At 39.4% G+C, this 12,790-nt stretch overlaps 6 protein-coding genes across 8 annotated transcripts in view; 3 read left to right on the forward strand and 3 right to left on the reverse strand.

Annotated features, from left to right (window-relative positions):
- Window positions 1-12,790, forward strand: part of LOC129797484 (protocadherin-23) — a 953,251-nt gene that overhangs the window by 663,940 nt on the left and 276,521 nt on the right. The gene's annotated exons all lie outside the window — the stretch shown is intronic.
- LOC129797459 (eukaryotic translation initiation factor 3 subunit C) lies at window positions 12-4,249 on the forward strand. Of its 2 annotated transcripts, XM_055840055.1 has the most exons (6): window positions 12-92; window positions 896-1,015; window positions 1,083-3,010; window positions 3,314-3,842; window positions 3,923-4,037; window positions 4,108-4,249. In XM_055840055.1, exons 2-6 carry the CDS (start codon window positions 917-919, stop codon window positions 4,128-4,130), a joined length of 2,694 nt encoding a protein of 897 aa, XP_055696030.1. In that variant the 5' UTR covers window positions 12-92; window positions 896-916; the 3' UTR covers window positions 4,131-4,249. The 2 variants fall into 2 exon arrangements, with proteins under 2 accessions (XP_055696030.1, XP_055696029.1); XM_055840054.1 differs by having other exon boundaries at window positions 3,923-4,249.
- Window positions 4,282-5,722, reverse strand: LOC129797646 (luciferin sulfotransferase-like). Its single transcript, XM_055840423.1, has 3 exons — window positions 5,557-5,722; window positions 5,025-5,497; window positions 4,282-4,956 (listed from the first exon to the last, which is right to left on the reverse strand). Exons 2-3 carry the CDS (start codon window positions 5,375-5,377, stop codon window positions 4,296-4,298), a joined length of 1,014 nt encoding a protein of 337 aa, XP_055696398.1. The 5' UTR covers window positions 5,378-5,497; window positions 5,557-5,722; the 3' UTR covers window positions 4,282-4,295.
- On the reverse strand, window positions 6,108-7,380 carry LOC129797686 (F-box/LRR-repeat protein 2-like). Its single transcript, XM_055840492.1, has 2 exons — window positions 6,572-7,380; window positions 6,108-6,487 (listed from the first exon to the last, which is right to left on the reverse strand). Exons 1-2 carry the CDS (start codon window positions 7,270-7,272, stop codon window positions 6,334-6,336), a joined length of 855 nt encoding a protein of 284 aa, XP_055696467.1. The 5' UTR covers window positions 7,273-7,380; the 3' UTR covers window positions 6,108-6,333.
- On the forward strand, window positions 8,147-12,765 carry LOC129797634 (endoplasmic reticulum-Golgi intermediate compartment protein 2). Its single transcript, XM_055840401.1, has 5 exons — window positions 8,147-8,365; window positions 8,429-8,566; window positions 8,635-9,117; window positions 9,183-9,293; window positions 12,402-12,765. The coding sequence occupies exons 1-5, from the start codon at window positions 8,266-8,268 to the stop codon at window positions 12,644-12,646; spliced, it is 1,077 nt and encodes a 358-aa protein (XP_055696376.1). The 5' UTR covers window positions 8,147-8,265; the 3' UTR covers window positions 12,647-12,765.
- On the reverse strand, window positions 9,371-12,070 carry LOC129797564 (uncharacterized). The gene is made up of 3 exons (XM_055840286.1): window positions 11,755-12,070; window positions 10,689-10,885; window positions 9,371-10,611 (listed from the first exon to the last, which is right to left on the reverse strand). Exons 1-3 carry the CDS (start codon window positions 11,912-11,914, stop codon window positions 9,460-9,462), a joined length of 1,509 nt encoding a protein of 502 aa, XP_055696261.1. The 5' UTR covers window positions 11,915-12,070; the 3' UTR covers window positions 9,371-9,459.

A 12,790-nucleotide genomic window follows, 5' to 3' on the forward strand; every position in this document is an offset into this window, starting at 1 on the left:
CTGTCAAAATGAAACTCTTCAACAGTCTGTGACTTTTTGCAGTGTGTCAAGTTTTCCATTCGGTCCTGCGTTTTTACAAATTAATCCAGGATGTACGTAAAATTACTGCATAAAAATATCATAAAAATCTAGTTAAAGTAACGGGGAACCGAATAATGTTGGTGGTTTATGTGAAATTGCGGTATTTCTTTGGAAAATTAACGTGAAAATTTGCAATCGTGACACATGGGCACTGGGTGTAGTGGGATTCTAGTGTGTATCAACATTCACATTATTCGTGCAATATTAATTTTTCCAGGAAAAACTCATTTTTGGGGCTTCAAAAGTTGCCGAGAACGCTTAGGGGGCCCCGGGGAGCTTTAGTAAAAAATTTAGAGGCGGAATTTGCCGAATTTTTATGCCACCGCAAAATTTGGAGTACTACGCCGAAACCATTTGGCGGCTGCGGAAAAATTAAATTTTCTCTGCTCCTACGCAATTTTTCGACTTTTCCTGCCGCAGGGGACTTCTTTAGGGCTCTCTGCGTCTGTTCCGGGAGTTTTTCCATGCAGAAAAAGCGTTTTTACGTATTTTTTATTCACCTTCAAAATTCGAGTAGTGCGTTGAAAAAAATTTGGTGGCTGCAGGAAAACTCAATTTTCTCCGCTTCTACACAATTTTCAGAGTTTTTCTGCCGCTGGGGGGTTTGTAGTGGTGGGAGACGCGTGTTCCAGGGGTTTTTCGGGTGTTTCGGGTAGCTTTTGGCCGCCGGCAGTTTTCGTTTTATACTTTTTACACGACTTTTTTTTCCCGGAATTGATTTTTTTGAATTTTTGATGCCAATTTTATCGCGATCGGACAAACGGTGTAGAAATGCATAGCTTACAGACACGAAATCCTTTCTTTTCTTTTGCAGTTTTGAGTAAAATTTGTGAAGATGCCACGTTTCTTTGCGACAGGAAGTTCCGACTCGGAATCCGAGTCTCTGAGTGATGATGAGCAGATTGCCCATAAGCCAGTCACTGCACAATTCTCGGTGAGTACGCCCGTCAAAATAAAAAGAAAACAAAAGAAGGATTGAAGAAAATTTTCATTTTTTTTAGTTCAGTGACGATGAGGAAGAGGTTAAGCGCGTTGTGCGATCTACAAAGGAGAAGCGCTACGAGGAATTGTCGAACATCATCAAGAACATTCGAAACTACCGGAAAATTAAGGATATGTCCAGTATTTTGACTAGTTTTGAAGATCTAACACGTGCATTCGCCAAGGCACAGCCAATTATTGCGAAGGAGGAAAATGGAATCACCCCGCGTTTTATTATTCGTTCTCTGGCCGAATTGGAGTCTTTCATTACGAATATGTGGGAAGATCGAGAGGGTAGGAAGAATCTCTCGAAGAATAATTCCAAAAGTCTCGGGACCCTTAGGCAGAAATTTAGGAAATACATTAAGGATTTCGAAGAAGAACTGACAAAGTTCCGCGAAGCTCCGGATTTGGATGATGAGGAGGAAGAAGAGAAGATTGTCGAGGAAGATTCTTCCGAGGATGAAGAGGCACCAGCCCCCAAAGCTGTGTCCTTCAAAAAGGAACCAAGCGAGAAACCGGCTAAAGCACCCAAGGATGAAGATTCTGATGATTCTACATATTGGGGATCCGATAGTGAATCTGACTATGATTCCTCAGAGGAGGAGCATCAGTATGCAAATATCCGTGAACGGTATCTGAAGAAGACCACGGAAAAGGATGAAAAGGAGGAGGACTATGAGAAGAAGAAGCAGAAGAAGGTGAAGGAGGGAAAGATAAAGAAACGTCGTGAGGAGGATGATGAGGAGGGAGAATGGGAAACGGTGACAAAGGGGCCAGCTACGTCCGCAGAGAAACCCAAAATGTTTGCAAAGGATGCGGAAATTGATGTGAATTTGGTGCTGAATAAGCTGATTGAGATTATGTCGGCACGAGGGAAGAAGCGGACCGATCGTAGGATGCAAATTGAATTGCTGAATGAACTTTTGGAGATTACGGAGCAACACAACTTGGGCACAGCGATTGGCGTTAAGATTCGTTTCAATATCATTTCTGCTGTCTTTGACTACAATCCCAAGATTAATGAACCAATGAAACCGGAACTGTGGACGAAGCTGCTGGCTATGATGAAGGAAATGCTGAATCTCCTCATTTCAGCCAAAAACATCACTTTGTCGGAGTCAGTGCTCGATGAGATGGAGGAGTACGATAAGCCTCCGTACATGGTGTGTGGATGTGCTCTAACAGCAGCTGAGCGTCTCGATGATGAATTCACCAAGCTCCTGAAGGAGTGCGATCCCTATGGGAATGAGTACGTTGAACGTCTCAAGGATGAAGTAACCGTGACTGGGGTTATTGAGCAGGTTCTCAAATACGTCGAAGGTATGGGCAATGAGACGGAGATCTGTCGTGTCTATCTTCGAAAAATTGATCATCTCTACTACAAATTCGATCCGAATGTGCTGAAGAAGAAGAATGGAGAATTACCAGCTGACACTCTTACTTCCTTGGATGAGATGGAGCGTCTCTGCCGGTATATCTATGCCAATGATAATACCGATCGTCTGCGAACACGAGCAATTTTGTGCCACATCTATCACCACGCGCTGCACGATAATTGGTTCCAGGCACGTGATCTTGTGCTCATGTCTCACCTCCAGGAGACAATTCAGCACAGTGATCCACCCACGCAGATCCTGTACAATCGCACAATGGCCAATTTGGGGTTGTGTGCTTTCCGACAGGGCAACATTAAGGATGCCCATCAGTGTCTTGTGGATCTCATGATGACGGGAAAGCCACGAGAACTCCTGGCTCAGGGCTTACTACCGCAGCGTCAGCATGAGCGTAGTTTGGAGCAGGAGAAGGTTGAGAAACAACGTCAGATGCCATTCCATATGCATGTTAATCTTGAGCTTCTTGAGTGCGTCTACCTTGTTTCGGCTATGCTGCTGGAGATTCCCTACATGGCAGCGCATGAATTTGATGCTAGACGTCGTATGATCAGGTAAGTAGATACATATTTTGTATGAGAATTCTCTAAAATCCGTTCTCACAACCCACATTGACTCGGTCGAGGATCTTTTCATTAAATCTCATAAACAGATACTACAGAGATGAGACCTTGTTGATCAATGTGGAAAAGGGAGTAGTAAATTAACGGGAGAATAAATGGGAATCCGAGAGGGAATCATTTGATTGTTGAATGGTTCTGCGATTGATTCCGCAACATTAAGAAAAGAAAAAAATGAACATTTTTTGTAGCAAAGAAAAGAGAAAAATTCTTGATTTTATTGTTTGTTTTGAACAGCAAAACTTTCTATCAGCAACTTCGATCGTCTGAACGTCAATCCCTCGTTGGTCCACCGGAATCAATGCGTGAGCACGTTGTGGCAGCAGCAAAGGCGATGCGATGTGGCAATTGGAATGCATGCGCCACGTTCATTGTCAACAAGAAGATGAACACAAAGGTGTGGGATTTGTTCTACGAAGCAGATCGTGTGCGAGAGATGTTGATAAAGTTCATCAAAGAGGAATCGTTGAGGACGTACCTCTTTACGTACTCCAATGTGTATTCCTCAATTAGTATTCCCTCCCTTGCGGCAATGTTTGATTTACCCAAATTGAAAGTACATTCGCTCATTAGTAAGATGATCATCAATGAGGAGCTCATGGCATCATTGGATGATCCCACGGAGACCGTTGTCATGCATCGCTCTGAACCGAGTCGTCTACAGGCACTTTCAATGCAACTCGCCGACAAGGTGACGAATCTTGTGGATGCCAATGAGAGGATATTTGAGATGAAGCAAGGAAACTTCTTCCAGAGTAAAAATCAGGTGAGTTTTGAGTGTTCAAACACGATTCGCGGCGTGTAGGTGTTAATCAATTACTGCTAATATTCTACATTCAAATGCAGGGTCTTCGTGATCGTGGGAACTACCGTAACCAGGATAATCAGAATCGCAACTGGAACTCCAATCGCAGAGACAGGGACAACCGTGAATACCGTGAACGTGGGAACCGCAATCGCCGTGAGCAGCGCATCGAGGAAGACTAAAATCACTTTCTTTTTTCATGTGCATTTCTTCTTCGATATTACAGACGCTCCGAGACCGCAGAACTAAAGGCGCGCGCTATGGCATTAAAAAGCAACATAAAGTTTTTTTTAAATTATATAATATTCTTTTTTTTTAAATTGAATTTCAACGCATCTCTAAAATAAAGGAAGATAGCGCATAATGGATATTGATAATTTTATTTTCATTCTTGAGCCTTCTTAGGCCTTTATCTCAGTAGCGGAAGTCAGTATTTGCAAGTTCACGCTTTGTCCACTCGTCAAAACGCTGAATCTGCTCATTTGTGAGCTTTTCCCGAAACGTCTCAGTTTGTCCTTTGCGCATGAAAGCAAAATCTGTCTCCTTGTTCTTTGGATCGAGAAATTGTGCCATAATGTCGCAGAAATAATTCTTATTGACGCTCGTGTTGTTCTTCATGGAGTCAAAGGATAAGTAGGTTGTAAGTTGAGAGATTTCACAGCTCGTGAGGGATTTCCCGAGAAAATTGGCGGTTTTTTCAATGACTCCCGGGAGGTTCTTCTTCATCTCTTCATATGTGAGGAAAAGAATATTCGTCTCGTTGCGCATTTGCCAAAAATCAAGCACATGACTATGGAAGGGTCCATAGTTGTAGCATCCAGCCATGAAGACTTCAATGCAATCCTCAAAGGTCCCAAGGAATCCATTGAGATTTTTTGTGTGATGATAAAAGGACACAAAGGCATCTTTTGGATTACGCACAACATAAATTATTTTGGGTTTCACACGCCAAAGGCTCTCGGGGAGGAGATGTGCTGGAAGGTGACTCTTAATATGCCGTGGGCTGACCAATTTTGCGCACTTTTCAATACTTTCCAACTCTATGTTGCAATGTGGTGGGAAAATTGTTGCAATTCTGGTATTAAAGAGGGAAAGAAACTTTCAAATTTTTGCTCAAAATTTTTTAAATTATTTTTTTCTCACTCAAAAAATGGGAAACGAATATCCTGATTAATCTCCTGGGCTTTGGTATAATCCAAATCATTATTGATCATCCACACCATTTCCTGCGTCCACGTTGTACCACATTTTGGCTGCGACACCACCCAAACATCATCCTGCCTCACCTCAAATGTTGCAATTTTATCCGCATAGCTACGATACATTTCGGGCATGTAGCACGGCGTCAGGGACCATCGATCAGCCACTGGAAGATCCTTTGGTCTCTCCTTTACATTCACAGTGATCATCTTGAAGTCTCCATACCACTGGGCGCGTTTCTCAATATCCCACGGAAGGGATATTTCCTTGCACACAATATTGGATTTCTTGGACATTGCTCGGCGAGATGCAAGAAACAACTGCTGTGGCGAAAACTCTCGGGTTGAGCTGCTAGAGCATGTTTGCAGCAACTAAATGCAACGATGATTACGTGCGCGCGTTCTCAATGGGAGTTGCTGGTATTTAAGCAAAGTTTTATGATTTTTTATGTTGTATTAGAAGCTTTTAGCATTACCTCATGTAGCGTTGGAGAGACCTTCTAATGGGCAAGCTAGACTACAACTCATTATGGCAGATAGATGGTCGCATTTAGGACGTACTCTCCTATTTCAAATCATCCCAGTTGGTGCACATATCGAGTTTTTCTTTATGTAATCTCTCTTTGCGAATTACATTGATTTGTTTGTTGCAATACCGCAACTCAATATAGCCATAAGTTCATAGTTTGTTGGATTTTGTACCATAAGAGAGATTTGATAAAAGCAATATGAATCCAGTTTGTTGCCTCTGATTTGTTATTGAAAGGAATTGATATAGGTAGTTAATTTACAAATAAAACGACAAAATTAAACACACAGACTTTATTACATAGAATGGAAATATTAATTCATGTATGATTGCGCTAAGCAATTTTACAAAGAAAATAAGACTAACAAAAATAAGGAAATATAGAAGGAATGTGCTACAATTGCATTTCAAGTTTGTAGTGGCATCATTTCTCCCCCTTATTTTAAATATGGAAAGAATAATCATGAGGAGTACTTCTACACAAATAAAAAGACAAAATTAAACACACATACTTCATTTTCTTTATTATATCATGAATAACTACAGAAGATTAAATATTTCAAGATGTAGTTACTATTTACATAAAATGGACGTATTAATTCATTTTTTTCTTTTGGAAATCGTTCTTTTAAGACTTTCAATATAGTATTCGAATAAAATATTTGAAGAGGATTTAAGGCACACTTCTTGTTAAATATATTAATGAGTCGCAGCTGAATTTCATTTAGTTCTTCAATTTATAGAATTCGTAATCAACGAAATAATCCTGTGTTAGCTTGACGCCCTTGCTCTCAACATATCTCATTGTGTGCTCATAATGCTTTGAGTGCTCCGAAAGTGAGATGACCTCCAATTTGGGGCACAACTTGGCCATTTTCCTACAAAATAAAAGAAAAATGATCATAAATATTGATCTAATATGATGATGGATGGCAACATAAATGTTTAAATTAATTCCTTACTCGAGTGCTTTATCAGATCCAATATGGTGGTTCGGCAAGTAGATGCAACGGAAGTCGGGGCAATTTTTGATAATTGCCTTGGCAATTGGATCATTATTGTTCAGATCCGGAATTGCAAGGAAGCGCAAACGCGGCTGCTTTGCCACAAGAGTAGCAATTCCTTTCCCTGTTAGATCATCATTCAAAGTCAGGTTAATCTCTACGAGGTTCTTGTGGGTGCGACTCATGGCTTCCAAGAAATCATCACGAATATTCATACAGTAGAGTGTGAGTACAGCGAGTTTTTCACAGTTGATCAGTGGTTCAAGTCCTTTGGTCGTAATCTTAGTAAAGCCCAATTCAAATATCTCCAATCGAGGATTATTCCGGATGAGATCGGCGCAAATGTCGTCCGTTAGCCACTTAGCACCGTTCATCAATGAAATCTTCCGGAGACGACGACATAGCAGAAGTATTACCTGGAAGTGCGTTGCGCAGCAAATCTTCTCTTTGTCAACATCAAGAACTTCACGTGCCCTCAAGGAGCAGTCCACAAGACCAAAGCAGTACTTTGAAATGCTCCGGAAAGCTAGCAACTCCTGCAGAGTGAGGTAGTCCACAATTTTATCGAAGACATCAAATGGAAGTTCTGTAAAACTTGGGATTCTTGCTCTTCCAACTTTGTCTTGGAGCTTCCTCTTCTTATTTCGATGCTCCTCCATGCTATTCTTCTTTTTATCACTTTTATTACTCTCTTTATTCCAACGTAAATTAACTTTTAGTAGGTTTTTCCACTGACGCCACAAACCGTCTCCGTTTTCGACTTTGCAGGTTATGTTAGTTCTCAAATTATTTTTCTCATAACGGTTCAAAAGTGATAATTCTGAAATTAAACAACAGATGGCGTGAAATAAGTTTCGCTCTTTCTCGTATGAAAAACGAAATGGCATGAGAAAAATACTTTCCTCTCACTCTGGCATTTTGTGTAGGTGAGTTTTTTTTTTGAGTGTGTGCGTGCGGAAAAATTTTAAAATAATTATTTTTCCGGGAAAAACTCATTTTTGGGGCGCCAAAAGTTGGCGGGTGGCTCAAGGGGGCCCAAAGTACGTTCAGTAAAAATTTGGTGGCGCAACTCGCCGGATTTTTTTGTGGAATTTGCACGACTTTTTGGCGCGGATTTTGAGTGTTTTAAACTGGCGATGCCAATCGACGCGGCGTCGCTTCTTGGACACAAAAAAGGTAATTTCGCCGGGAAATTCGGCGGAAAACGCGAGAAAATTGCATAAAACTGAAAGTGTGAGGGAGATAGTATCAGTGATGTGCATTGTCTCATTTTCTCTTATACAAAATGTACCAAAAAATAGCAGTGCCAGTGGTGACTTTTGGAACTACATTTAGAGCGCCAATTTCAAAAAGTAGTTAAAAAAGCATGAATTTTATATGGGGCTATGTGAAGGGGGGCTCTGGGGGGAAAATGAATATCGTCGGTAAAAACCGCCTTGGTATCAGTACCAACAGTTCTTTATTATTTATTAATTCACGAAAACAAAAGCAATGCAGTCGAATAAAAAACAAAGAAGAAGAAGAAGATAAAATTGAGGTTATCTCGCGGTGGAATCATGCGAATGTTTTGTTTGTTCTTCTGAAAAAGTGGAAGGAATAAATAAAAATTGTATGTTATCCGTGGTATTTAAGTATAGTTTATAGATTTATTAATGCTTCGTCAAAGAAAACGTTTAGATATTGTTAAGAACTTGGATGCATATCCACAAATTCGCGAGAAATACACAAAAACAACTAAAATTGGAGGAACACGTAAGCACTTTGATAATTTTCCAACTTATAAAAGTATCAATAAAGTTTGATTTTCTTTCCCAGTTTCCATTATAAGTCGCACAGTAATTCTGTATTTGATCTGGAAGGAGATCAATTACTATCTTGAGAGCAAACTCATCTTCAAATTTACTCCAGATGCGGATTTGGATGCAAAACTTCAAATAAATATTGACCTCACAGGTATGAAAAGACCGCAGCAGTGAAAATCTGAAATTATTTACAAGGAAATGCCCAAATTTTTCTTCCAGTTGCAACACCTTGTGCGAGAATTGGAGCTGATATCCTTGATTCAACACACCAGAATGTCTTTTCATTTGGGAGCCTTGAAGAAGAGGACACATGGTGGGAATTGGATGGAAACCAGCTAGCGCACTTCCAATATGTGAAGCATCTTAATTCATATTTGAGAGAAGAATATCACTCTTTGGCACATATTCTTTACAAAAGTAACTCCTGGAACTATGAATCTCTACCCGTGAGGGAAACAAAACCCAATAGACCATTCGATGCATGCCGCGTTCACGGAACGCTGACGACAAACAAAGTTTCCGGGAATTTTCATATAACAGCTGGGAAGAGTATTCACTTCCCACGTGGACATATTCATCTGAGTTCCATCTTTGACGACACACCGCTCAATATGTCTCATCGTATCAATAGATTCAGCTTTGGACCTGTCTCACCAGGAATTGTTCATCCACTTGAGGGAGATGAGAAAATTATTGATGATAGTAAGTGTTCAACAAGCCAAGGATTTTTAAACTTCAAGTAATTATATTTTGGAAACTGATTTCAGGCACAACTATGGCACAATACTTCCTGGAAGTTGTCCCCACGGATATTCATTCATTTGTTGGCAGCACCAAGACATTCCAGTACTCCGTGAAAGAGAATTTTCGACCAATCGGTAAGTTTTTTATTATTTAATAATCCTTATTAAAAGGCGCATATGATTTTCTCTGAATGCTTGATCGTTCGTAAAGGTTTTTAAAAACAATATAAATTTTATTAATCTCAAAAAAATAAAAACAACGAAAAAAATACAATACTTTGCAAGAATGAAAGGCAATTCTTTACGCTGATGTGATTCCCTGTGGTGGTTGTTGACGTGAATAAGTGGCATTGCCCATAAGCCGAAATTCATCCCTTGTTTGTCTCAAAGACATGAATCTGGTCTCTGGTAGCTGAAGATAGAGGAAAATTGTGATGACAATCATGAGGCCGCCTGTTGTGAAAACGAAAGCATCTTCGTAGGAACGCGTTGATAAGTTCACTAAGCTGAGTATCAGGGCAATCTGGAGGGCATTCTCTATGACGGTCACCACAATCATCGAAAGGACTTTCTTTCTCGATGAGAAAGCTTCGGAAAAGAGAATATCCGAAACAGATCCAAGTCCCAGGCCTAGAAATATTTCAGATGCTATCACGGCCACGTAGCTTCCTTGAACACCGAGATTGAGGAAGCCATAAACGAGGAGACTTATAGCTTTGCCTCCAGCAGAAACGGCGAGGATTATTCGACGGCCGAAGGTGTCGAAGAAAAATATTGCCACTAAAGCAGCAAGGAGACGAATCCCGAAAAGCCACGCTGAACTCCAGTGCCCCATGAGAATCTCATCAACTGAGAGAAATTTAATCATATTGAGGCCATAGTTGAATGAAAGGACAAAGAGGAATTTCACGAGAATCATAAGGAGGAGGGGTCGAAGGTTGCCATCTGCAAAGATTGATTTCGATGATCGTACATCCTCACAAACCATCAATTTCATCTCGTCGAAATCATTCTTAATTTCCCACGTTTCCACAGATTCATTCCTTAGCTTTATCATGTTGCGTATGGCTTCGCTGTAGCGTTGTCTCTCAATGAGGAAGACAACAGATTCATACGTGAGGAATGGAATCATCGGTAATGCCATTAGGGAGTACACTGTCCCGATAATTCCAATCACCATGTTTGGTTCAAAATTCTCACCGTCCGCCTCTTGTCCAACTGCCATGAGGATTGACGTTGTGAACACCGATGTAATGATACAAAAATGAATGGAACCGAGAATGAGCCCTCGAATCTCCTTGATGGCATTTTCTGAAGCGTGAATTATGGTTGTTATGTAGATGAAACCATGCGATATCCCAGCGAGAATGCGACATAAAATAATCACAATACTCTCATTTGGAAAGCCAATTAGTGGGGCGTTGCTTATCACAGAGACAATTACTCCAACATACTGAAAAGAACAAAAAAAATGGAATTATTCTCTGTGCAGAGCATTTCTCACAGTGAAGTTATTGAAGAAGTACCCACGTAGATTGTCTTTTTCTCCCACATGGGGAGGATGAAGAGGGCAATAAAACTCCCAATTATTGCTCCGCCAAACCACGAACAGAGAGCAAGAAGGATTTCTCCATCGGGAACATTTACAAACCATACTTGTAGCCTCAAATTAGGACTTCCGATACTCCAGCCTATATGTAGACCACTCACTAGCATAATCATTATACCTATTTTTTTTTGGAGAATAGAATAATAGTCTTCAATTAGATTTTATATGATTTTTTATAATCCAGATGTACTGGAAAATTTGTAAAAATATCCATAACATTTGCCTTTAAAACTGTCTAGAAAATTCAATCTTCAAACAATATTTCTGTTTAGAACAAGAAGTGAAAAAATCTTACTTTAACTGATTCCTTTTGACTTTTTGTGGAAATAAGACCATTTAATGCCATTTTTAGGCCCTAAACCAGCAAAGTAATTTTCCTAGTGATCAATTGGCATATCCAGGTTACAAAAAAAGTAATATCTAAAATTTCTTTCTAGTAGTTAAAAAAAAAATTGGAACAGAGAGTAAAATCAAGTGCAAAGGATCTATTTTGTTATGGCAAACTATCTTAAAATGAAAATGGCTCTTTTCTTAAACATATTACTAACCGTCATTTACAACATTTTTCACAAATATTTGAAGAAAAGAAAGCTTCAATCAAGTTCAAAAAAGATTTCTTATCAAATGTGATTTCATTGATTAGGTTTCTATATAATTTCTTTAATTCTATGTTGTTTTTATACTCGACCTTGACTAAAATTTGTTAGTAAAAGGACACAGCAGACAGATTCTGAACTTTCTTTTTTATACAGATAATACGAAAATGCTTCATTAATTGAGCTAATAATAAGCAAAATAAGGAACAGTTCTGTGATGAGACCGCAATAGATGGAGGTCGTTTGTTCCCTTTTCTACCAGCATTTCAAAACTATGGTGAAGTCTAGAAGACTCCTTCTTGGTATTTAATTGAGAAATAATAAAGAAAACAGAGCCATTTCTTATAAGAATATTTATAAATAGCACACTGTAGGTGCGATTGGACCTCACCTGCCCCAACAGAATTACTCTGTGGCTTATTTTTTTGCTGTCTCTCGCACCAATTTTCCACATTTCTGTGTGCACTATTTCCAGTCTGTTCATTTTGATTTTGATTCTGCTGCGGACTTGGAAAAATTGTTCCTAAGAAACTCTTGTCATTCTTTTTCATTGTTATAAACACACACAAATCACCTTTCACGCGTAGGTATATTTCTTTTCTTATGATTATCTTTAAGAAAATATAATACTGCAAAAATTTAATAAATTAGCACCTCGATTTTTTTTTGTAATTTATTTCCATTCAGTTTAACGCTCGGAAATACACTGAATGGGTAAAGTTTTCTTCGCGAGAAAAAATGTAGAAATGATTCGAGCAATAATAGCCATTTATCTTGCACATACAGACAAACTGATAAGAGCTGATAATCGCATTCAAATCAGATATATGAGGCCAGAAGAATAGTCATAATTTCCCAAGCTCTTATCAAGAAGTCACTGATAAGCGCAGGTATATGACTATGTGTAATGAATTTTATATACCCTCGTAGGTGTGTTTAGTATTTCAATTACTGTGTCCATTCGCGCATTTGGCACACGATTTATAACCCATTTATGCTAATTTCTCTCCGTACTTTTTTTTCTCCTTGCGAAAACAGACCATGATAAGGGCTCTCATGGAATTCCTGGACTCTACTTCAAGTACGACGTGTCAGCCCTCAAAGTGATTGTTCGCTACGATCGTGACAATGTTGGGCAGTTTATTGTGCGACTTTGTTCTATTATTTCGGGTATCGTTGTGATATCCGGCTTTGTAAATCACATCCTCCAAATGTGCTGGGGCTTCTTCCGTCGCAATGACGATGCAGTGCACAACGGCAAAACAACCATCGAGACTCTCTGAAATTTGAAGCTACACACCACAATGGCCACGATTCCCAGGACAAACGAGTAGTTAATATAAGTATGTGAGTGTATAATCTTTTAATATATATTTTTATTATAAATTTACAACATAAAACTGTTCTTGGCTTTTATTTGGGAGAGT

Source organism: Lutzomyia longipalpis, chromosome 1 (assembly GCF_024334085.1).
Source record: "Lutzomyia longipalpis isolate SR_M1_2022 chromosome 1, ASM2433408v1".
Classification (NCBI taxonomy): domain Eukaryota; kingdom Metazoa; phylum Arthropoda; class Insecta; order Diptera; family Psychodidae; genus Lutzomyia; species Lutzomyia longipalpis.

Coding starts and splice junctions, on each gene's coding strand:
- LOC129797459 (XM_055840054.1), top strand. CDS start 917: ATGCCACGTTTCTTTGCGACAGGAAGTTCCGACTCGGAATCCGAGTCT. Junction 1,016..1,082: donor CAGTCACTGCACAATTCTCG/GTGAGTACGCCC, acceptor CATTTTTTTTAG/TTCAGTGACGATGAGGAAGA. Junction 3,011..3,313: donor GCTAGACGTCGTATGATCAG/GTAAGTAGATAC, acceptor TGTTTTGAACAG/CAAAACTTTCTATCAGCAAC.
- LOC129797646 (XM_055840423.1), bottom strand. CDS start 5,377: ATGTCCAAGAAATCCAATATTGTGTGCAAGGAAATATCCCTTCCGTGG. Junction 4,957..5,024: donor ATTCGTTTCCCATTTTTTGA/GTGAGAAAAAAA, acceptor CTTTAATACCAG/AATTGCAACAATTTTCCCAC.
- LOC129797686 (XM_055840492.1), bottom strand. CDS start 7,272: ATGGAGGAGCATCGAAATAAGAAGAGGAAGCTCCAAGACAAAGTTGGA. Junction 6,488..6,571: donor GGATCTGATAAAGCACTCGA/GTAAGGAATTAA, acceptor TTTATTTTGTAG/GAAAATGGCCAAGTTGTGCC.
- LOC129797634 (XM_055840401.1), top strand. CDS start 8,266: ATGCTTCGTCAAAGAAAACGTTTAGATATTGTTAAGAACTTGGATGCA. Junction 8,567..8,634: donor AATAAATATTGACCTCACAG/GTATGAAAAGAC, acceptor TTTTTCTTCCAG/TTGCAACACCTTGTGCGAGA. Junction 9,118..9,182: donor TGAGAAAATTATTGATGATA/GTAAGTGTTCAA, acceptor AACTGATTTCAG/GCACAACTATGGCACAATAC.
- LOC129797564 (XM_055840286.1), bottom strand. CDS start 11,914: ATGAAAAAGAATGACAAGAGTTTCTTAGGAACAATTTTTCCAAGTCCG. Junction 10,886..11,754: donor GAGTAATTCTGTTGGGGCAG/GTGAGGTCCAAT, acceptor AAAAAAAAATAG/GTATAATGATTATGCTAGTG. Junction 10,612..10,688: donor GGGAGAAAAAGACAATCTAC/GTGGGTACTTCT, acceptor TGTTCTTTTCAG/TATGTTGGAGTAATTGTCTC.